Source organism: Eriocheir sinensis, chromosome 21 (genome assembly GCF_024679095.1).
Source record: "Eriocheir sinensis breed Jianghai 21 chromosome 21, ASM2467909v1, whole genome shotgun sequence".
Classification (NCBI taxonomy): Eukaryota; Metazoa; Arthropoda; class Malacostraca; order Decapoda; family Varunidae; genus Eriocheir; species Eriocheir sinensis.
The window spans coordinates 10,520,387-10,544,705 of record NC_066529.1 but is presented as its reverse complement, the minus strand read 5'-3'; the positions used below and the strand labels follow the sequence as shown (position 1 = coordinate 10,544,705).

Sequence of the window (24,319 nt, the reverse complement as noted above, 5' to 3'; positions counted from 1 at the left end):
GTTAACTCTCCGGATGTCAGTGACGGTGTGTGTATGTGTGTTTTTGTATGTTCATTGGCCGGACACACACACACACACACACACACACACACACACACACACACACACACACACACACAGACACACACTCTTCCTTGCCTTGATCTCATTTAACTACCACCACCACCACCACCACCACCTTTACCAGCTTTCTTCTCCACCCCACCCCCCCTCCCATCCCCTCCTCTTCCTCCTCCTCTTCTTAAAACCACTCCTACGGTAACTTTCCCTTTGATTTCCTCCTCCTCCTCCTCCACCTTCCATTGTCAGCTTGTTGCTATTTTAGAGGAGAGGAAGGAAATGGCTGAGCAGGGATGATGGGGGGAGTTGATGGGGTGTGTTTAAATGACTCCCCATCTCCCCATCACCCCGACGCGGCAGGGATGGGGAGTGAAAAGCAGGGAGAGTAACCACTAACCACCCCATCCTCTACAACTCCCCCTTATAATATTACTCCCTCCCTCCTCCTCCTTCTCCCATTCTTCGTGTATAAAAAAAAGATAGGGAAGAAGGGAATAGAATGATCATATAATTACGTACGATACTCCCCAAGTCTTCTCCCCGTTCTTCCCCTTCTTCTTTTCTCTTCCCTTTCCCCTTCCCTGTCGTCATCTTTATATTTTCTCTCCTCCTCCTCCTCCTCCTCCCTCTCCTCCTCCTCATCTTCATCTTCCTCACGTACCCAGAGTGACGTCACCACACACACACACACACACACACACACACACACACACACACACACACACCGAGAGGAGAGAATAATAAAAAGAGACACGTAATAAAAAATAGTGATATATGACGAGTAATTGAAGCGTAAAACAACTGTAAAACAAACAAACAAAAATACTACACCAAACGAGGAAAAAAATGACGCGCTCGAAACGTTTTTATTTTTTTATTTCTTTAACGTTGTCGAAGTTGTAAAATAAAAAGGAAAAAAGAAATAATAGAAAAAATAAAGAAAAATAGTTGGTTATATAAGTTCCATGCACAGTTGCACACACACAAAAAATAAAGAGAAAAAAGAAAGAGAAAATAATGAAAAATAAAGAAAAAATAAATAATAAAAAGTTACCCATTTCGCAGACGGCAAGAACAGATAAACAAAAACAAATAGAAAAACAGCAACAACCAAATGACACAAAAGAAAAAAAAAGAATCAACCAAGAAATGAAAGGAACACAAAAAAAGAAGAAAAAACAAAACAAAGAAGCAGATCAGAAAGAAAGAATGGTGAAAGATGAAGAAATTAAAGAAGGAAGGAAATGGAGAAATAAATAAGTACGGAGATTTAAATAAGGAAAAAAAAAAGAGAAATCCAACCAACGTTGATAAAATATGAATAGAGAAAAATTAAGAATGAATGAAAGGAAGAAAAAGAATAAAGAAAAAGAAAGGCAGGTCAGAATAAAAGAAATATAAATAGAAGAAGAAAAAAAAGACAAAGTAAATAAGAATGAAAAAATCTATATAACCAACAACAAAAAAATAGAGAAAGAATGTTAGGGAAGAAAGAAGGAAAAAGATAAAATTGGAAGCAAGAAAACAAAACAAAAAAATAAATAAATAAATAAACAAACACCATTAACAAGGAAGTAAGGTACGCCACATGATAATGAGGAGGAGGAGGAGGAGGAGGAGGAGGAGGAGGAGGAGGACAAACACCTGACCTTCGAATTAATTAGGAGCAGCTCATTATCACCTGTGCATCTCTCTCTCTCTCTCTCTCTCTCTCTCTCTCTCTCTCTCAACATAATTTTCTTACCCCCTTCCTTCCCAAACTTATTCTCAAATTTTCCCTTTCCCTTTCTCTTCTTCTACCCCATAATCCCCATCTCTCTCAACATATTTCACCCCTTCCTTCCCAAACTTATTCTCAATCTTTCCTTCTTTCACCCCATAATCCCCATCTCTCTCTCTCTCTCTCTCAAATTCTCCCTTTCCTCTCTCTCTCTCTCATAATAATAATAATAATAATAATAATAATAATAATAATAATAATAATAATAAATGAGTATCCCTTTTTATCCCGTTTTCTTTAATATTTACGTTTTTTTATTTTTATTTCCGCTCCTCTGCGCTTTCATTTATTTGTCCTTTTGCTTTTATTTCTTTTATCTATTTATTTGTCTTTTATTTCCATCGTTCTTTCTTCCTTCATTCTCTTCCTTCCGTGACTCCCCCCGAAGAATGAGAGAGAGAGAGAGAGAGAGAGAGAGAGAGAGAGAGAGAGAGAGAGAGAGAGAGAGAGAGAGAGAGAGAGAGAGAGAGAGAGAGTAAAAAAACAGGATTTCACGCTATTTGTAACATGTTGATAACGGTGGGAGGGGGGAGGGAGGGAGGGAGGGATGAATAAGAAGGGGAGGAGGAGGAGGAGGAGGAGGAGGAGGAGGGGAAGTGGGGAAGGTCATTGAAGGATGCTTGGGATGCTGCAAGAGAGAAGAGAGAGGAGGAGGGAGAGAAGATAAGAGAGAAGGAAAGACTGGAGGAGAGAATAGGAGAAGAGAGAAAAGGTGGGAGAGAAGAAGAGAAGAAAGGAAAGACTGAAGGAGAGAACAGAAGAGAGAGAGAGAGGAGGGAGAGAAGAAGAGAAGAGAAGGAAAGACTGAAGGAGAGAATAGAAGAGAAAAGATGAGGGAGAGAAGAAGAGAAGAGAGAAGGAAAGACGAGAGGAGAGAATAGAAGAGAGAAGAGGAGGGAGAGAAGAGAAGAAAGGAAAGACTGAGGGAGAGAATAGGAGAAGAGAGAGGAGGGGAAAAAGGAAGGGAGAGGGGGAGGGTAAAAATACTAATGTTCTTTTATTTTATTTTAATTTTTTTTTCAATTCTGTCACGGTGGAAGAGGAAGGAGAGAGGGGAAGGGAAGAGAGGAAAAAAAGTGGAGGAGGAAAGAAATAAAAAGGAAGGGAGGAAGAGGGAGGAAGGGGGAAGAGTGGAATAAATGATAACGCTTTCCTTCTTATTTTCTTCATTTTTGTTACACTGTTAAAGGTAGAGAAAGAGAGGAAGAGAAAGAGGAAAAAGGGAGAAAAGAAGAGGGAGGGAGGGGGAAGAGGGGAATAAATGATAATGCTTTCCTTCTTATTTTCTTCTTTATTTTCTTCACTTTTGTTACACTGTTAAAGGTAGAGAAAGAGAGGAAGAGAAAGAGGAAAAAGGGAGGAAAGAAGAAAGGAAGAAGAGGGAGAGAGGGGAATAAGTACTAATACTTTCTTTTAATAAATTTCTTCTCTTTCTTGATTTTTGTTGCGCTGTTAAAGGTAGAGAAAGAGAGAAAGGGAAAGAGGAAAGAAGAAAGAAAGAAGAAAGGAAAAAGAGGGAGAGAGGGGAATAAGTACTAATACTTTCTTTTAATAAATTTCTTCTCTTTCTTCATTTTTGTTGCGCTGTTCAAGGTAGACAAGAGAGAAAGGGAAAAGAGATAAAAGGGAGGAGAGGAAAGAAAGAAGAGGGAAGGAAGGAAGTTAAGAATTATTGACAGCTTTCCTTTTGATTTTCTTTTTCTTCATTTTTTTTACGCTGTTCATGGTAGAAAAGAGGAAGGGAATAAGAACAAGAATTAGAGGAAAGGAAGGGAGGAGAATGATTGACAGCTTTCCCTTTATTTTCTTCTTTGTTATCCTTTTTTTACGCTGTTCATGGTAGAAGAGACAAAGAGAAAAGAGGAAAACTGGAAGAGGAAAGAAAGGAAAAGGAGGGGGGAAGATGAAGAAGGGAGGGAGAAGGGGGGAATAAATATTAATGTTATCCTTTTACTTTTCTATATTTTCTTTATTTTTGTCAAGTTCAAGGTGGATGAGAAGGGAAGGGGAAAAAGGGGAACAAGGGAAGAAGAGGGAAGGAAGAAGGGAGAAGAGGGGAAAAACGTCAATACTTCCCTTTAATTTTTTTCTTCTTTTTCTTTATTTTTTTAAAGTTCAAGGTGGATGAGAAGAAAAGGGAAAAAGGGGGAAAGGGGGAAGGAAGAAGGGAGAAGAGGGGAAAAACGTTAATGCTTTCCTTTTATTTTATTTTTCTTCATTTTTGTAAAGTTCAAGGCGGACGCGAAGGGAAGGGGAAAAAAAGGGGAAAGGGGAAGGGAAAGAAAGGAAGAAGAGGGAAGGAAGAAGGGAGAAAAGGGGAGAACGTTAATGCTTCTTCTTTATTTTTTTCTTCTTTTTCTTTATTTTTGTTAAGTTCAAGGTGGATGCGAAGGGAAGGGGAGAAAAAAAGGGAAAAGGGGAAAGGGAAAGAAGGGAAGAAAAGAGAAGGAAGGAAGGATAAGAGGGGAATACTTTTTACATTCTTCTTTTTCTTCATTTTTGTTAAGTTCAAGGTGGAAGAGAAGGGTGAAGGGAAGAGGAAAGATGAAAAAGAGAAGAGGGAAGAAAGGAAGGAAGAAGAGGGAAGGAAGGAAGAAAAGAAGGAGAGGGAAGGAAGGATGAAGAGGAAAGAAAGGAAGGAGGGAAGGAAGGAAGAAGAGGGAAGGAAGAATGAAGAGGGAAGAAAGGAAGAAGAGGGAAGGAAGAATGAAGAGGGAAGAAAGGAAGGAGGGAAGGAAGGAAGAAGAGGGAAGAAAAGAAGAAGAGGGAAGGAAGAATGAAGAGGGAAGAAAGGAAGGAGGGAAGGAAGGAAGAAGAGGGAAGTAAAGAAGAAGAGGAAGGAAGAATGAAGAGGGAAGAAAGGAAGGAGGAAGGAAGAAGAGGGAAGAAAAGAAGAAGAGGGAAGGAAGAATGAAGAGGGAAGAAAGGAAGGAGGGAAGGAAGGAAGAAGAGGGAAGAAAAGAAGAAGAGGAAAGGAAGGATGAAGAGGGAAGAAAGGAAGGAGGGAAGGAAGGAAGAAGAGGGAAGAAAAGAAGAAGAGGGAAGGAAGAATGAAGAGGGAAGAAAGGAAGGAGAGGGAAGAAAAGAAGAAGAGGAAAGGAAGGATGAAGAGGAAAGAAAGGAAGGAGGGAAGGAAGGAAGAAGAGGGAAGAAAAGAAGAAGAGGGAAGGAAGAATGAAGAGGGAAGAAAGGAAGAAGAGGGAAGAAAAGAAGAAGAGGAAAGGAAGGATGAAGAGGAAAGAAAGGAAGGAGGGAAGGAAGGAAGAAGAGGGAAGAAAAGAAGAAGAGGGAAGGAAGAATGAAGAGGGAAGAAAGGAAGGAAGGAAGAAGAGGGAAGAAAAGAAGAAGAGGAAAGGAAGGATGAAGAGGGAAGAAAGGAAGGAAGGAAGAAGAGGGAAGAAAAGAAGAGGGAAGGAAGAATGAAGAGGGAAGAAAGGAAGAAGAGGGAAGAAAAGAAGAAGAGGAAAGGAAGGATGAAGAGGAAAGAAAGGAAGGAGGGAAGGAAGGAAGAAGAGGGAAGAAAAGAAGAAGAGGGAAGGAAGAAGAGGGAAGAAAAGAAGAAGAGGAAAGGAAGGATGAAGAGGGAAGAAAGGAAGGAGGGAAGGAAGGAAGAAGAGGGAAGAAATGAAGAGGGAAGAAAGGAAGGAGGGAAGGAAGGAAGAAGAGGTAAGAAGGAAGACGAGGGAAGAAAGGAAGAAGAGGGAAGGAAGGGAAGTAGAAGAGGGTAACAAATGCTAATCCTTTCCTATTTATCTTCTTTATTTCCTTCATTTTTCTTACACTGTTCAAAGGAAGACATGAGAGAAAGAGAAAATAAGGGAAAAAGGGAAAGAAGAGGAGAGGGAAAGAAAAAGAAGAGAAGAGGAGACTAAATGATAATGATTTCCTTTTATTTTCTTCATTTTATTTTTTACGGTGTTCAAGTTAGACAAGAGAGGAAGAAGAAAGAGAGAGAAAAAAAAGGGAAGGAAAAAGGGAAGAGAAGGGAAAGAGAGAAAGGGAGGGAGAAGAGGAGAACGAATAATACTTTTCCCTTAATTTTTTCTTTTTTTTTACTTCCTTTAGTTGCGTTGTTAAAGACAGGAGAAAAGGGAAGAGGAAAGAAGGAAAAGAAGCGGAGGAGGAGGAGGAGGCGGAGGAGGAGTAGGAGTAGGAGAAGGAAAAGGAGAGAAGAGTAGGAGTAGGAGTAGGAGGAGGAGGAGGACGAGGAGGAGGAGAAGGAAAGAAGAGTAGGAGGAAGAGGAAGAGGAGGAGGAGGAATGAAAGTGACACGTAAAGGTAAGAGGAAAGAAATGAAGGAAAATAAGCGGGGGAAGAGAAGAGGAAGAGGAGGAAAAGAAACGGGGGAAGAGAAGAGGAGGAGGAGGAGGAGGAGGAAAAGAATGAAGGGTAAGTGAATAATGCATGACAGAATGATGATAACAATACAAAAGAAAAACAAAGCATTCAAGATTTCTTTTATTCATTTTTTTCTATTATCATCATCATTATCATCATTCTTGGCGGCGAGGAAGGCGGATGCAGCAGCGGAAGGGGGTAAGGAGGGGGGGGGGGGGGGGAAGGGGGGAAGGGAAAACAAATAATTGTAGGAACGATTCAAAGTTATCAAGGAAGGAAAAAACTGGATGAATGCTTCCTTCCTTGTGATGATGATGATAATGATGATGATGATGTTGGTGATGATGATGATAGTTTGATGAGGAAGGAAAAAAATAATAAGTAGAAAACACAAATAAATGATGAATGATGGTGGTGATGATGATGATGATGATAGTTTGATGAAGAAGGAAAATAATGAATAAAAACACAAATAATGATGAATGATGATGATGATGATTGTTAAACGAGGAAGGAGAAAAAAATAATAAGTAGAAAAAACAAATAATGATGAATGATGATGATGAGTTTAATGAGGAGGAAGGGAAAAAAAAACAATAAGTAAAAAACACAAATAATGATGATGATGATGATAGTTAAACGAGAAAGGAGGGAAAAAAATAGGTAAGTAGGTAAAATTTGAATTCCTGGAAGACGTAATTTACTTTTTTATTTACTTCAAGCGTTTTTTTATTATTATTCGTGTGTGTAAATATTTTTATTTATTTATTTATTGCTATGTTTATCTGCGTCCTTCTTATGTTGGTTTCAATGTTCCCGAGTTCTTCAATTTTTACTTTCTCTCATTTTTTTTTTTTATATTCTCTCCTCGCTTATATTTTAGTTTGCTTTGTTTCTTTCATTTCTTCCTTCGTTCATTCTCTCCTTTTACACTTTCGATTTTTCATTTTTTGTTCTTCTTTCTTTCTGTCTTCTCTCCTTTTAAACTTTTCTCCTACGATTCTCTCTCTCTCTCTCTTGGTATTTGATTAATATAAATTCACCATAGGGTCTGTGTGGTCTGTACTTCTATATCTCTCTCTCTCTCTCTCTCTCTCTCTCTCTCTCTCTCTCTCTCTCTCTCTCTCGTCACGTGACCTTGAATCAGTTGACATTTCCGAGCATTCCAAAGGGGCGGCGGATGCGTGACACACACACACACACACACGTCAGCGAGACCTACCGAGTTTCGTTGCTTTGGTTACACGAGGAGGAGGAAGAGGAGGAGGAGGAAGAGGAGGAGGAGGAGGAGGAGGAAGAGGAGGAGGAAGGAAGCTGTTGAAACGCCCTGCACCAAACCTAACGGGAGATGGTGAGTCCCCCGCCTCCCATTCTGTCTCTCTCTCTCTCTCTCTCACACACACACACACACACACACACACACTTTTCCCTTTTAAAGCGCAGATAGCTATACCCGAGTCTCTCTCTCTCTCTCTCTCTCTCTCTCTCTCTCTCTCTCTCTCTCTCTCTCTCCTCTTCACCACCATGGCATCGTAACACGCGAAGGGGAGGAGGAGGAGGAGGAGGAGGAGGAGGAGGAGGTCATTTTCGTCGTCGTAATTATCTAAAGTTTTATGCCTTTTTTTCTTTTAGAAGAGAAGGGACGGCTGAAAAGGAGGAGGAGGAGGAGGAGGAGGAGGAGGAAGAGGAGGAAGGAGAAGAGGAGTGGATGAGAGGGTATCCTTGTTCTCTTCATCCTCTTTCTCCTCTTACTCTTTGTCCCTCCTCCTCCTCCTCCTCTTCCTCCTCCTCCTTCTCCACGCTCATAAATGCAAGTCTTTTTCTCTCCATTCACTAACTTATTCACTTGAGAGAGAGAGAGAGAGAGAGAGAGAGAGAGAGAGAGAGAGAGAGAGAGAGAGAGAGAGAGAGAGAGAGAGAGAGAGAGAGAGAGAGAGAGAGAGAGAGAGAGAGAGAGAGAGAGAGAGAGAGAGGCTTTCAGATTTCACTTCCTTTCCATTTTTTTTCCTCTCTGATCTCCATTTCCTTTTTGCAATTCTTTAACTTTAATATCCGTTTTCACTCAGGCCTTGACGCGCTCTCTCTCTCTCTCTCTGATGAACCCTTCTTCCTCTCCTTTTATTCTCACTGCACCATTTTTACTCTCTCTCTCTCTCTCTGTCTCAATTGCATCTCATTACACTCAATCCAGCTGAGCTCTCACCACGCGACCCACCACCACCACCACCATCACCCCACCACCACCATCATCACCATCATCACCACCACCACCATCATCACCTTCATCACCACCACCACCCCTAACTATCACCCAGTCCTAATCAAACTGACCTCGATATCTCCAGCCCAATATAATGTCCTCTCTCAAAACCAGCCCAATCTAGCGAACTCCAGTGAATGACCAGCCCAATTTAAAGACCAGCCCAATTTATTCAGTAGCCCAAATCCTTCCATTTCAATTTCACGCCCAAAATAGCCAAACCGTCCTGTATTCTCGCTCAAATCTTCCAAATGTCAAGATAAGCTGCTAGATTTACCCAGAATGAGCTAAGGGATTGTCTGTCTTTTAGATATATTTGTCTGTCTGTCTATATCTGTCTATTTATATACTTAGTGCGATCTATCTCTGTCTTTTCATCTGTTGGTCCAGTTGTTTATCTATCATTATATTTATTATGTTTTCTATCTTTTTCCTATCCATCTGCCTATCCTTCTATCTATCTAACCAGCACCACATATCTATCTGCTTATCCTTCTATCTATCTAACCAGCACCACATATCTATCTGCTTATCCTTCTATCTATCTAACCAGCACCACATATCTATCTGCTTATCCTTCTATCTATCTAACCAGCACCACATATCTATCAATATTTTATGTTTGTCTTTATCTATCTATGTTTTTTATGCGATTATTTAACAATTTACCTGTTATATATCTAGGTATTGATGCATCTGTCTATCTGTCTATTTATCTATGCATCGACATGCCTACCAATCTGTATCTATCTGTCTGTCTATCTCAATATATAAACTGATTGATTAATTAAATAATGACTGACTGAATGAATGAAAAAAATGAACAAATGCCCAAATGGGTAACCCACTAAAAAGACAAATATTAACACAACCCACCCAAAAATAAAACAAATAAACAAAAAAATATCAGCCTCAATGCAACCAAACGTCTCTTCAACTCAAATCGTCCCAAACACATTCACCCAATAACACTCGATCGACCCTACACACACACACACACACACACACACACACACACCTAGGCCGCCACTACCACCTCCACCTGGCTTCTATTGATCCCTGTAATCGCTCAGCTGGTTTACCTATGTGTGTGTGTGTGTGTGTGTGTGTGTGTGTGTGTGTGTGTGTGTGTGTGTCAGAGAGTGAATACAAGAGTTGTTTCAATACGAATACTTCAAATTCCAACAAGTACGAATCTGAATCTGAATACACTGAAATGGTTTTGATTCGAATACAAATACGAATACTTCTTGAACGTATTCATGAATACATTCATGAATAGTTTTCATTGAAAAATACCTTCTTGACGCAACTGGGTATATCACTGTTCCAAAGTTATGCAACAGTAATATGAACTCATGAACCTGTACTATACACGACGATCACACGTCTGCCCAGGAGGCTGGAGTTGTAAGGAACAGCGGCTTGTATCTCTGATAATATATTTTTAAGTAATTGTCAGATTATTCACAGAATACTAATACTTTTCCCTTGCATGCGAACACGAATGAGAATATTCTTATTTCTATCAATTATTATTTGAATACGAATCTTGGTTAGGTTAGGTTATGTTTAGGAAATTTTCAAACACATGACATCAAGAAACCTATAGCATAAATTAACAAAAATAGCCTTCACCTTGTTATATAGAAAGGCTCTCAGTAAGGAAGCATAGATGAGTTTTTTTTTTCTGAGTAAAGACGTATGGTAACTTTTTGTGGTTTTGTTAGGTTAGGTAACTGTGTGTGTGTGTGTGTGTGTGTGTGTGTGTGTGTGTGTGTGTGTGTGTGTGTGTGTGTGTGTAAGGAGATGGCTGACAGTGAGAGAGTGAAGGGCGTGAGAAACGAAAATGACATGACTAATAACACAATGGCGAGAGAAAGAGAGAGAGAAACAAAAGGTGCATGTGTGGAGTGAACAAAGAGCAGATGTGGAGTGGCAGGTGTGGAGTGGCAAGTGTGGAGTAGGAGCATTTACGTAACGTGGAGTGGAGCGAAAATATGAATACAACAACTACACCGAAAGAGAAAATCGAATGTTTGTAGTAAATAACAACAATAATAAAAAAAACAATAATAATAATAACAAAGAACACAGTGGATAGGGGAGGGGAAAACAACAACAGAAAATACTTAAAGGAAAAAAAAATCACCAGCGTTATATAGATGAAGAACGGCAAAAATAAAGGAAAAACACAAAGGACGAACAGGTAAACAGGTAAACATCTTAATCAACACCTCTAAAAACTAACTTACCTGGAACAACCAACAGAAAACCAGGACATAAACAGTAACGACAAACAGGTGTAACAGGTAACAGGTAAGGGCGTCATCACTTACAGCAGAGGCAACAGGTAAACAGGTAGGTATAAACATCTTAATTAGCATCTCTTAACGCAACTTACCTGGAACAGCCAACAGAAAACCAGGACATAAACAGTAACGACAAACAGGTATAACAGGTAAGGACGTCATCACTTTGAACAGAGGCAACAGGTAAACAGGTATAAACATCTTAATTAGCATCTTTTAACGCAACTTACCTGGAACAATCAACAGAAAACCAGGACATAAACAGTAACGACAAACAGGTGTAACAGGTAACAGGTAAGGGCGTCATCAGTTACAGCAGAGGCAACAGGTAAACAGGTATAAACATCTTAATTAGCATCTCTTAACAACACTTACCTGGAACAAATTAGCGGTGAGTTCCTGCAGTTCATTCTCCACCTCGTCCCTGATCCTCCCCAGCCTCAAGACCTCCGCCTCCTTATCCTTTAGCTGCCTCTTCACCTTCGCCAGCTCCAGCCTCACCCCCTCCCCGTCAACACCACCCTCCTCTCCTGGCGGTGGGGGTGATGGGGAGCCGTTCACCGCATCCCTGGAGGAGTGGTGGTGAGGGTGGTGGCCGTTCAGCGTATGCCCGTTGACCTCCACCACCTTAGCGAACGTTGGTGTGGGTGATGGGGCGGGTGACGGGGGTGGAGACTTGGGTGTGGCGGAGCCGTTGGGTGTGGACTTAGCGGGTGAGGTGGCCGAGGGTGAGGTGTGGCCGTTGGTGAGTCCCTCTTGCTGTAAACGAAGCTGCACATCCCCTAAAGACACATCATCACCACCACCACCGCCAGCATTGTTACCATCACCGTTAGTACCACCGTCACCGCTACCGCCACTAGGCCCGTTCTTCGCCAGCAGTCCGTCAGCTCTGTGCAAGGCTTCCACATAGGCGTCAAGGTCGAGGCTGGCGGCGTCGAGTAGCAGCCGGGAGTTGGGGGAATCGAGAAGCAGCCTGGGGGAGTAGGGCGCCACGATATGCCCATCAGAGGTCAACCCGCAGGAGGCCATCACGTGACACTTCAATGTTGTGACCTTCGCTCGCACGGCTTGTCGCCACCCATCTATGTCATCACCACAGCCTCCTCCTCCTCCTCCGCCTCCACTTTCCTCCTCCTCCTCCCCCTCCTGCTGCGGTGTATGTGTGGTTATGTTAGTCTTGCAGGGCGTGCCTCCTCCGGTGCCTGCCATCCTCCCTCCTCCCCCCACCCCCACGCCAGCCGATGACACTACCACGCTCATCTCACGACCGTGCTCCTCCGTTCACTGATGCTGCGTCTGCGTTCATCTGGAAGGGAAGAGGAAAGGGGGTTAATGAGGTTGAAGGTGAGGGTGTGAGGGGAGGAAGTGAGGGGAAGGATTGGAGGTAAAGGAAGGGAAGGGAAGGGAAGGGAAGGGAAGGGAAATGGAGGGGAGGGAAGGGAAATGGAGGGGAGGGAAAGGAAATGAAGGGGAGGGAAGGGAAATGTAGAAGAGGGAAGGGAGGGGTGAGAGTATATTTGTGTGTGTGTGTGTGTGTGTGTGTGTGTGTGTGTGTGTGTGTGTGTGTGTGTGTGTGTGTGTGTGTCATGAAAGAGAATGATGATTACTTATTTTATTTTTAACATATTCATATTTTTTTATATACGAGAGAGAGAGAGAGAGAGAGAGAGAGAGAGAAAGGGGGCGTGACTTTGCGCGTTTGTAGCTACGTGACAACATGATAGCATCCACGCCCCCTCTCTCTCTCTCTCTCACAATGCAAGACAACAACGAAACGAAACAAAGGTGGTGATAAAAATAATACTAATTGCCCCCTCCTCTCTCTCTCTCTCTCTCTCTCTCTCTCTCTCTCACACACACACACACACACACACACACACACACACACACACAGGTACGCAGGAAAACAATGGGCCTTCGTTAACGGATTGATACCTGTGATTACGTCTGGCCTGCGTTAACCTTTCTGGGTATGGAGCGAAGATAAATGATGATGATAATGGCGATAAGGAAGGAGGAGGAGGAGGAGGAGGAGGAGGAGGAGGAGGAGGAGGAGGAGGAGGAGGAGGAGGAGGAGGAGGAGGAGGAGGAGGATACGAAGAATGATTATGATGATGATAAAGAGGAGGAAGAGAAATATGAAGAGAACAGAAAGGAAGAAGTGAAATGAAGGAAGAAAAATATAGATGTATGAAGTAGCAAAAGAAAAAAGAATGAAAGAAAGAACAACGAAGGAATGAAAGAAGGAAAAAAGAGGGTATTTTCATTGTTCTTATTAATCATTGCTCTTACTACCTACTACTGCTACAACTACTACTACTACTACTACTACTACTACTACCACCACAACCATTACTACTTAAACTATCACTTCAATATATAGAAAAAAATACAAGGCAATAAATAATACGAAGGAGAGAAACCCGAGACAAAGAATAACAAGAACAAAAAAAAAAATCACACTATAGAAAAAAAAAGTAAATAAAAAAAAAAGGGAAAAACGATCGATATTATTGGGGTCGCATCGCCGTGTGTGTGTGTGTGTGTGTCACGTCCACACGCGATGAGTCTCCACGCTCCTCACGCTCACATATTAACGCACAATGAGGGGAAAAAAAAGAGGAAAAAGAAAAAGAAAAAAAAGAAAAGAAAAGAACAAGTAGAAATAACAAGCGCATGACGAGAAGGAAAACTGTGTGTGTGTGTGCGTGTGTGTGTGTGAGAGAGAGAGAGAGAGAGAGAGAGAGAGAGAGAGAGAGAGAGAGAGAGAGAGAGAGAGAGAGAGAGAGAGAGAGAGAGAGAGAACAATCTAAACTCTCTCCCGTATCTCATATTTATAACTTAATCCTTGGCCCAAAATAGATCCCACATCTTTTATTCTTTCCCACCAACACACACACACACACACACACACACACACACACACCTAACTAAATTTTCCTTCCTGTTCTCTTTATATTTCTCCTCCTCTTCTTCATCATCATCATCATCCTTCGTGTTTGTAAATTATATTCGTTAACTGTATCTTCACCGCATTTTACCTTTACTATCATTTAACCATTTCAATTAGTCCGTTTAGGCGGTGGATTTGAAATGGTTGGAGTATAACCATATCATCTTTCATCCCTATATATTTTCACATGCATTTCATCCTTATTAAAAATCCCTCTTGGCCTGTATGTTTGTTGTATTTCACCCTTACTAAATATACCATCTCTTTTCTCTAAGGGACAATTTCACAGCCCAACACAGTGGCTTTGTAGTCGCCCGAACCAAACTATTTAATCTTCTACACTCCATTATGGTCAGGTTATCATGCAACACAAGATACACAAGAGATTTCCCGTATAGCTTCCTGAAATTTGTTAACTTAAATATCATCACCAAACACTACACAAAGAATTTACGAAGTCTTTGGTATTGGTACGGAGGCTTACTAACCCATCATGGCGAACTGTGAAAGTTACCCTATGTATTGTCATCCGTATTTCATCCTTTCTAAAAATATCTATCACGGGAAGAATGGGAACGGGACATCAACTGCGTTCTCATGTTTTTTTTTTTTTTTTTTGTATCTCGTTCATGGTTAAATAGTTCAGAAGCTTCGTCAAACTACCATCCGGGTCATGAAAAAAAAGGTGGGAGGGAGGATGAAAGAAAGGGGAGAATGGAAGGAGGAAGAGAAGAACGGGAACGGGATATTAACTGCCTTCTCATGGTTGTGCTTCGTCAAACTACCATCAGGGTCATGAAAAAAGATGAGAAGGGGAGGATGAAAGAAAGGAAGGTGCATTGAAGGAGGGAGAGGAAAAGAAGAACTGGAACGGGATATTAACTGCCTTCTCATGTTTTTTTTCTTCATCTCGTTCATGGTTGTGCTTCGTCAAACTACCATCAAGGTCATGAAAAAAGATGAGAAGGGGAGGATGAAAGAAAGGAAGCTGCATTGAAGGAGGGAGAGGAAAAGAAGAACGCGAACGGAATATTAACTGCCTTTTCTTTTCTTTTTTTCATCTCGTTCATGGTTGTGCTTCGTCAAGGGTCATGAAAAAAGGTGGGAGAGGAAGAATGAAAGAAAGGAAGGTGAATGGAAGGAGAGGAAAAGAAGAACGTGAAGTGGAAGTGAAAAGGGAAAACAGTACTAACTCGCATTTTGAGGAACTGAAGGCTAAATAGTTAATAGATGAATAAATAGTACATAAAAATAAATAGTAAAAGTAAATAGTTTCTCGCCACACTCCACATACCTATCATCATCATCATCATCATCATCATCATCTTAACCATCATCATTTCACGTCACCATCATTAGGTGTGTATATTATTAGTGTTTCTATTTTAATCATTTTCATTCCACGAGCAAGTTTCTTCACCACACTCAAGAATGAAAAAAAAAATATTAATGCGTACAAGAGGAGGAACATGATTGTCTGCTTGCTATTCTGGTAGAGTTTTCGGCGAAGAAAAAAAAAAAAACTTGACTGGACAACTTTTTTATACTGTGTGTGTGTGTGTGTGTGTGTGTGTGTTTAGGGACAGGCCCAGGATTTACCATCACCTTCACTTGTCCTTTTAGTACACACACACACACACACACTGGTGGCTCAATCGGTTAGAGCGCCGCGCTGCAAGGCTTCACGGCCAAACAGGCGGCGGTTCGAGCCCCGCGCAGGCCGTGTTCTTTCCGTTGACTAGGAGCGGTTACTGTCCCCCCTTGACCAAGGGAATGGGGTGTGTGGTGTGAGGTCCTGGCAGTACCCAGAGATCGACATAAAGAGCACTTGCTCACGTCGGGAGGGTACCTGCTGGCGAAAGCGAGTCCAACTCGTGATCAGACCGTGGCGAATTACACACACACACACACGCACGGGCTTCCCTCATCGCTTCCTTGTTATTATTTCCTATGTCATGTGTGTGTGTGTTTGTGTGAGAAAGAGAGAGAGAGAGAGATTGGCACTTCGCAAAATCTATCTCTAACAGGAAGCACGAGCAGGAGAAGTAGGAGGAGCTCGCTACCCCCCCCCCGTCCCCTCTCTCTTATTAACGTTATATATAATATCTTTTGCATGGCTGTGCAGGACGCGAGAGTGAGACCTACGTACGTGAGTCTTCCATGGTGATGGAAGAGTGAATGGTGCGGCACCGTCGCATGAGCCACGTTGCCAAGTGGAATGGAAGGTTTAGAGTCGTTGTCTTTCCCTCAAATCCCAAGCCATTCAAAACACCATGCAGTCGTATTATGAATATATAAATATTCCATAAATAGATAACCTACAGACTAACAGTGAGACAGATCACCATGCGCAGGTCATCACTGTGTGTGTAAACAATGGGGGGTTCCCCGGGCTAAGTCACAGGGCTGAAGTTAAGAGTCGATGGACTATACTAGGAAACACAAAACGAGAGGATTAGGAGGAGGAAGGGGAGGAAGATGGAGGGAAGAGTAGAAGGAGGAAGAGTAGAAGTAGGAAAAGAAACAAACCAGTAACGACAGGGCAAGGGATTATTCCAGGAATCTCTCTCTCTCTCTCTCTCTCTCTCTCTCTCTCTCTCTCTCTCTCTCTCTCTCTCTCTGTGTGTGTGTGTGTGTGTGTGTGTGTGTGTGTGTGTTAGTACGAGGAAGAGGAAGTGAAAACAGGATTCATTAGAACCTCCCGCTTGCTACCCCCCCTACGAACCCCCCCCATACACCCCCACCCACCCATACCCACCCAACCACCCCCCCACAAACACACACACACACACACATTTATATACAAAGTGAGTGCGTGTATAGGAGATAGTGGGTTCAATTTTACCCCCAACCCCCCCCACCTCTCTCTCTCTCTCTCTCTCTCTCTCTCTGCCCAATCTGTGCATTATGAACTATCCCACAAATTTCGCGCTCACTGACTGGCTGACTGACTGACTGACTGACTGATTGACTGGCTAACTGACTGACTGACTAACTGAATGACTGACTGGCTGACTGACTAACTGAATGACTGACTGGCTGACTGACTGACTGACTGGCTGACCGACTAACTGAATGACTGACTGGCTGACTGACTGACCGACTAACTGAATGACTGACTGACCGACTGGCTGACTGACTGACCCAAATATAGTATAACACAAACTGGCAGCTTACTATGTTTACGCACGCACGCACGCACGCACGCACAGCTGCCCTCCCTCACCTCCCCCTCCCCTACCTCACCCCCCCCACCCACCCAGCTAAATATAGGTAAGCTATTTTCGCTGTCACTGTAAAGGAGAGGGAAGTGTGTGTGCAAGGGAGGGAGGAGTTGTAGTAGTAGTAGTAGTAGTAGTAGTAGTAGTAGTAGTAGTAGTAGTAGTAGTGTGTGTGTGTGTGTGTGTGTGTGTGTGTGTGTGTGTGTGTGTGTGTGTGTGCAGATATTCATACATTTTAAGCTTTGATAGTAATAAGCAAACATAGGCTACATAAAAAAAGATATATGCAATGGTATCTACCTATGTGAATGCGATTTTTTAACGAGAGAGAGAGAGAGAGAGAGAGAGAGAGAGAGAGAGAGAGAGAGAGAGAGAGAGAGAGAGAGTATGTATCATTTTATTTTAAACTTCGGCGGTGAGGTGACCTACTTTTTTTTTTCTTTGTATAGTTCTACTCTCCCCACCATCACACCTGCTCCAATATTCCCCCTCACCCCCACACCTGTTGACTTCATTACTAACCCAACAACACCTTCTTCCTTACCCTCTCCTAACCTACTTCTCTTTCATTCCTCTGTCTACTTTCCTCCATTCCATTTTCTTTTCCTCTCTCTCTCTCTCTCTCTCTCTCTCTCTCTCTCTCTCTCTCTCCTTTTTTACCTTTCCTCCTTTTCCACTTTTCCTCTTAACTCTCTCTGCTCCATTACAATACCTCCTCCCTCTTTTCCTCCTTCTTCTGAACCAGTCGAACTCCCTCCCTATCTACCTGCATTCTTTCCTTTTCTTTTTCCTCTCCTTTCTTCCCTTTACTTCTCTTCCTCTTTTCCTCTTACCTCTCTTTCTGCTTTTTCCCTTACCTCTTCCCTTACCTTCTCCCGCTCTTCCTCCTCCTTCTGAACCAGTCAACTCCCTCTCTATCTACCTGCATTCTTCCCTCTTCTTTTTTCCCTTTCCTCCTCTTCCTCTTTTCCTTTTATTTCTCTTTCTGCTTTCCTCCTTACCTATACTGAGTTACCTTTCCTTTCCCCTCCCTTCTTCCTCCCTTTAACTCCTTCCCTGTCTATCTTTCTCTTTTAGTTCCCCTCTCTTCCTTTTCCTCCTCTTCCTCTTTTCCCTTTACCTCTCTTTCTGCTTTTCTTCGTAACTATATTTCACTAACTACTCCCTCCCTCCTTACCTCTCTTCCTCCTCCCCTCTCTCCCTCCCTCCTTACCTCTCTTCCTTCTCCCCTCTCTCCCTCCCTCCCTACCTCTCTTCCTCCTCCCCTCTTTGTCTCCCTTTCTTCCTCCCTCCCTCCCCACCTTCTTACCTACCTATTCACCTTCCCGTAACACAATCCACGTCTCGTTTCGCACTTTGCACAAGTCCAGATAACTCGCGGCCACAGAGAGGGATGGAAGGAAGGGAAGGGAGGGAGGGAGGGCTTGTATAAACCATAGCAGGCCAGTCTATTATATATTACTCCCATTACGATTACTACTATTACTATTACTTTTATTACTGTCGTACCTCTACTACAACAACAATAACAACAGCCACTACTACTACTACCACTACTACTACTACTACTACTACTGTTACTTATCTTCCTATGTCTCGTATCAACTACATCTTTGTACTAATTGATAAGGTGTGTTACGTATTGCAAGCCATTACCTAAACACACACACACACACACACACACACACACACACACCAGGTAAACATCAGGTGCCACAGCCTAACTAGCACAGACTGACACAGGTGACGAGGTTTGGCTGGGTTCAGGTATGTAATAATGAAAGTGTGTGTGTATAGTCGATTAGATAAAGATAATGATGATATTGATCCCGTGTTTCGTGTGCTCTCTGATGGTGTTTCCTTTCCCTAGTCTGGTGTTATGGGAGCTTTGTATTGATTCTGGCGGGGACGAAGGTAGAAGCTCGTCAGAAATATAATAAGAAAGGGCAGAACAAAGGTAAGGGTAAGGGTAGAATCAAGGACAATTAAAGAAGAATGACAGAAGTAGAATCAGGAATCATAAAGACTGATATTTGGTGTTTTGTGAGCTTTGTGTTTATATTGGCGGGGACGAATGGAGAATCTCGTCAGAAATGTAATAAAAAAAAGGGTAAGGGTAGAATCAAGGACAATTAAAGAAGAATGATAGAAGTAGAATCAGGAATCATAAAGACTGACAGAGGTAAATCCAGGAAAATTAATAAAAAATAGGATTAGAATTAAGGAAAAATAGTGATAGGGGTATAATCAAGGAAAAAAGAAAAAAAAAGAAATATAAAGGGGAAGAATGAAGGGTCAATAAGGGATAGGGAAAAAATCATAGAAAAATAAAGAAGTGACAGATACTATGGGTCGTATTATGAGCCAATTCGCCGCCCAAGAACACATATTTGACAAGGCTTTCCTAGGGGTTGTGAGCATTTCCAGGGGCAGTTTTATGACCCTGGTGGTAGTGTGAGTCTTCTTCTGTACCATGAACCTGAAGAAACACATATTTGACAAGGCTTTCGTAGGAGTTGTGAGCATTTCCAGGGGCAGTTTTATGACCCTGGTGGTAGTGTGACTCTTCCTCTGTACCATGAGCCTAAAGAAACGCTCATTAGAACTCGACTGACCCCCTCACTGACCTTTAGAAATAGCTGATGTGAGAGGCGAAAGTGTCTTGAAATACCAGCCATAGAAACAAGGAAAAACAAAAACAAAAAGAGGACACAGGTGAGTAAAGAATAAGAGAAAACGTAAAAATTGAATACCTAAAAGGGGAAAATAAGGCATAAAAGCAGGTACTGATATAGAAGAGTGGACGAGGAAGTTAAGGATAATAAAAAGGATAAAGGATACTGATGGTGATAGAAAACGAGGAGACAGGAAGAAAAGGGACACAGAAGAAGGAAAACGGGGCGGATGTGAGTTCAGGATAATAAATACGTAAAGGGGTACTGAAGGAAAGAAAATGTAAGGAGGTAACCATAAGGAAGCACTGATTGACAAAGAAAACGGAGGAGAATTACGACTTACGACTGATAACGAAGGCAAAAAAGAAGTGCACGAGGAAGAAAATGGGAAAGAGAAGTTGATTAAGTATACGAAAGAGAACGGGAAGTAAGTTTAAAAAGCGAGAAACGGAGGAGGAGGAGGAGGAGGAGGAGAGTTAAGACTTACGACTAATAACGAAGGCAAAAAAAGAAGTTCACGAGGAAGAAAATGGGAAAGAGAAGTTAATTAAGTATAAGAAAGAGAACGGAAAGGAAGTTTAAAAAGGGAAAAACGGAGGAGGAGGAGGAGAGTTACGACTTACGACTAATAACGAAGGCAAAAAAAGAAGTTCACGAGGAAGAAAATGGGAAGAAGTTAATTAAGTATAAGAAAGAGAACGGGAAGGAAGTTTCAAAAGGGAGAATGTAAAAAAAGGTGTATTGAGAGAGAAAGAAAGGGAGGAGAAGTTAAGAATAAGAGAATGTATAACGTGAGTATGGAAGGACAAAGAACGGAAGGAGAGATAAGAAATAATGAAGAATGTAAAAAAGGGACATTGAGAGATAGAAAGAAGGGGAGGAGGAGTTTAAAAATAATAAAGAAAGTAAAAATGGAGTAAAGGAGAAAGGGAGGAGAAGGAAAGTTAAGAATAAGAAGATAAAAGAGGGATACTAAGAGAGGAAGAAGAGGAAGTGAAGGAGAAAGGTAAAAAGGAAGTATTGAAGGAGAAAGAAAGGGAGGAGGTGAAGGAGAGACAGGGATAAGATCAAAGGCAATAAATAACTAGAGAGCGAAAAAAAAAAGCATGGAGGAGGAAAGGATAATAAAAGAGGATTAAACACACAAAAAAGCGTTAGACAGAGATAAGAAGAAGGATTATACACCTGTTCATCCCTTAAGCTGATGGAAATTATGTGAAGGTGGAAGAGATGGAGAAAACCAAATCCACAACCTTCCCCTTCCACATAACCCTCATTCTTTCTCTCCACTTTTTGTCACCGCCCCTCTTCTCCTCCACCTATCACTACAAAACAAATCCACAACCTTCCCCTTCCACATAACCCTCATTCTTTCTCTCCACTTTTTGTCACCGCCCCTCTTCTCCTCCACCTATCACTACAAACCAAATCCACAACCTTCCCCTTCCACATAACCCTCATTCTTTCTCTCCACTTTTTGTCACCGCCCCTCTTCCCCTCCACCTATCACTACAAACCAAATCCACAACCTTCCCCTTCCACATAACCCTCATTCTTTTTCTCCGCACCCTTTCCCTTCCCTCTTCCCCTCCACCTATCACTACAAACCAAATCCACAACCTTCCCCTTCCACATAACCCTCATTCTTTCTCTCCACTTTTTGTCACCGCCCCTCTTCTCCTCCACCTATCACTACAAAACAAATCCACAACCTTCCCCTTCCACATAACCCTCATTCTTTCTCTCCACTTTTTGTCACCGCCCCTCTTCTCCTCCACCTATCACTACAAACCAAATCCACAACCTTCCCCTTCCACATAACCCTCATTCTTTCTCTCCACACCCTTTCCCTTCCCTCTTCCCCTCCACCTATCACTACAAACCAAATCCACAACCTTCCCCTTCCACATAACCCTCATTCTTTCTCTCCACTTTTTGTCACCGCCCCTCTTGCCCTCCACCTATCACTACAAAACAAATCCACAACCTTCCCCTTCCACATAACCCTCATTCTTTCTCTCCACACCTTTCCCTTCCCTCTTCCCCTCCACCTATCACTACCCCTTTTCCCTCTCACTCTACCTTCCCTTTTCCTCTCAACCATTCACCACCGTCAACCTCCACTCTCTTCCTCTTCCCATTCCACTTCACCCTTTCATCTTCCACTCAACCGTTCACCACCACCTTCATATTTTACTCCACCCTACACTTTGCTCTCCACCTTATATCACACTCTTCCACTTCCATTTCCCCTTCACCCTCCTTTCCACCTTCACCACACTCTCCCCTTTCCTCTCCACCTATCACCACCTCCTTCCACTTCCACACCACTCTCCTCTTTCCTCTCCACCCTTCACCAAACCCTTTCCCTTTAACTCCACCCTCCCCTTTCCTCTCTACCTATCACCATCTCCTTCCCCTTCCACTCTACCCCCCCCTTTTCCTCTCCACCCATCACCACACCCTTCCCCTTCCACTTCACACTCCCATTTCCTCTCCACCTTTCACCTCACACTGCCAACTTCCTCCATAAACAAATGACCCCGTAACTTCTACTTATCTTTTTCCTATTCCTCCTCCTTCAACTCTGCTCTCTCTCTCTCTCTCTCTCTCTCTCTCTCTCTCTCTCTCTCTCTCTCTCTCTCTCTCTCCCCGACCCGCAGGCCAGCAATGCGGGGCGTGTGCGGGGCTTGAGTATGGCACACACACACACACACACACACACACACACACACAATCAGCCGTGTCCACCCTACGAAACTCCCTCTTCCGGTGTGTGTGTGTGTGTGTGAGAGAGAGAGAGAGAGAGAGAGAGAGAGAGAGGGAGAGAGAGAGAGAGAACTTTACTGTCAACTGGCACGTCGCCCAAATGTCCACACACACACACACACACACACACACACACACACACACACACACACACACACACACACATTCTCTTCCTCCCTTTCAGTATCTGTTATGCCATCACCACCACCACCACTATCACCATCACCATCACCACTGCGACCACTACCACCACCACCAACAACAACAACAACAACAACGCCCCCACAAACAATACGACATGACCGTAACAATATTTACATTAGTAGGACCACAGCGGGAACAATAGGAGCATTATTTAACATTTTAATTAACACGGAGAGATCAGATAAAAAAGATACAAAGAACGAAAAAAAAAAAAGATAATACATAACTCATCAAGGCAAATTCCACAGTGCTGATATAATGAAAACAAAAATAAGAAAAACAGCAACAATATAAGAAAGAAAATTTGAGTAATAAAATTTAAACAGAAAAAAAAATTGTTATATAGGTACAGATAATAATAATAATAATAATAATAATAATAATAATAATAATAATAATAATAATAATAATAATAATAATAATAATAATAATAACAATACCTAGAAGAAAACAAAGTAAAAGCAGTAAAAAAATAATAATAATAAATGAAAATAAAATAGGAAATACAAAAAAATAAAAAATAAAAAAATGAATGACCACAATAAGTTAAAGAAAAAAAAGAATGAAAAATAATATATATACGAAACACATTTAATCATCACACCATCACCACCATCATCATCACCACCACCACCACTAACACCACCACCACCACCACCACTAACAACACCACCACCAACACATTCCATCTTGCTCCACCACCTCCACCACCACCATCACCACTACCTATTTCTTCAACCTTTCTCTTCTCCACTTCTCCCCTTCTTACCCCCCAATTATGTCGACACGCCCAGACCAACCAACCAACTAACAGCTTTCACAACACCGCCAATTCCGTCAATGAAATAACGAGGAGGAGGAGGAAGAGAAGGAGGAGGAGGAGGAGGAAGAGAAGGAGGAGGAGGAGGAGGAGGAAGGAGGAGGAGGAGGAAGAAACAATGACCGGAAACATTCTCTCTTCTTTATTATTTTCTTACTTCTTTTCTTTTTCTTTTTCTTTTCCCTTTTCCTGCTCAATCTGTTTCTTCTTTCCTCTTATTTCTTCATTCTTTTCCTCCTCCCACCTTATGTTGGTTTTCTTGTATCTCTTCTGTTCTTTTATTTCAATCTATGTTGTTTTCCTCTCTCTCTCTCTCTCTCTCTCTCTCTCTCTCTCTCTCTCTCTCTCTCTAGTGGTAACCGCCCTCATGACTATCCCAATCAGTCCAAAATCGAGAGAGAGAGAGAGAGAGAGAGAGAGAGAGAGAGAGAGAGAGAGAGAGAGAGATACAAACGAACCGACAGCAACAAAACGAACAGTAGGAAAAGAGACGTCAAGGAGAGTGGAAGGGGGAAGAGAAGAGGGAGAAGAACAGAGGAGAGGCAGAGAAGTGGAAGGTTGTGTGAGAAAATAGTGGAAGAGAAGGGAGAGCTGTGGGAGGAAGTGGCTGAAAGAACAAAAGATGATGGATTGACAGAACAGAAAGATAGATAGATAGATAGATAGAGAGCGAGAGCGAGAGAGAGAGAGAGAGAGAGAGAGAGAGAGAGAGAGAGAGAGAGAGAGAGAGAGAGAGAGAGAGAGATACCACTAAAGATATATACTTAGAAGAGGCACTCACCTTACCTTACCTTACCTTATCTTACCTTACCCATTAAAAACTCACCCCTCACATTTTAAAAGGCAGATGGACATGAGATAAAAGGAGGCTGTGAAAGGTGAAGAAAGGAAGATATGTAATAATAAGGAAGGCAGTACAATGAG

The 24,319-nt window shown here is 42.2% G+C and overlaps 1 protein-coding gene across 2 annotated transcripts in view; it reads right to left on the bottom strand.

The window, feature by feature from the left end:
- The window catches only part of LOC127001671 (guanine nucleotide exchange factor for Rab-3A-like), an 83,262-nt gene that overhangs the window by 41,506 nt on the left and 17,437 nt on the right, over positions 1 to 24,319 (bottom strand). For both annotated transcript variants that reach the window (XM_050866648.1, XM_050866649.1), the window contains exon 2: positions 11,126 to 12,059. In XM_050866648.1, coding sequence (XP_050722605.1) covers positions 11,126 to 12,013 — 888 coding nt within the window. In that variant the 5' untranslated portion in view covers positions 12,014 to 12,059. The remainder of the gene's footprint in view (positions 1 to 11,125; positions 12,060 to 24,319) is intronic.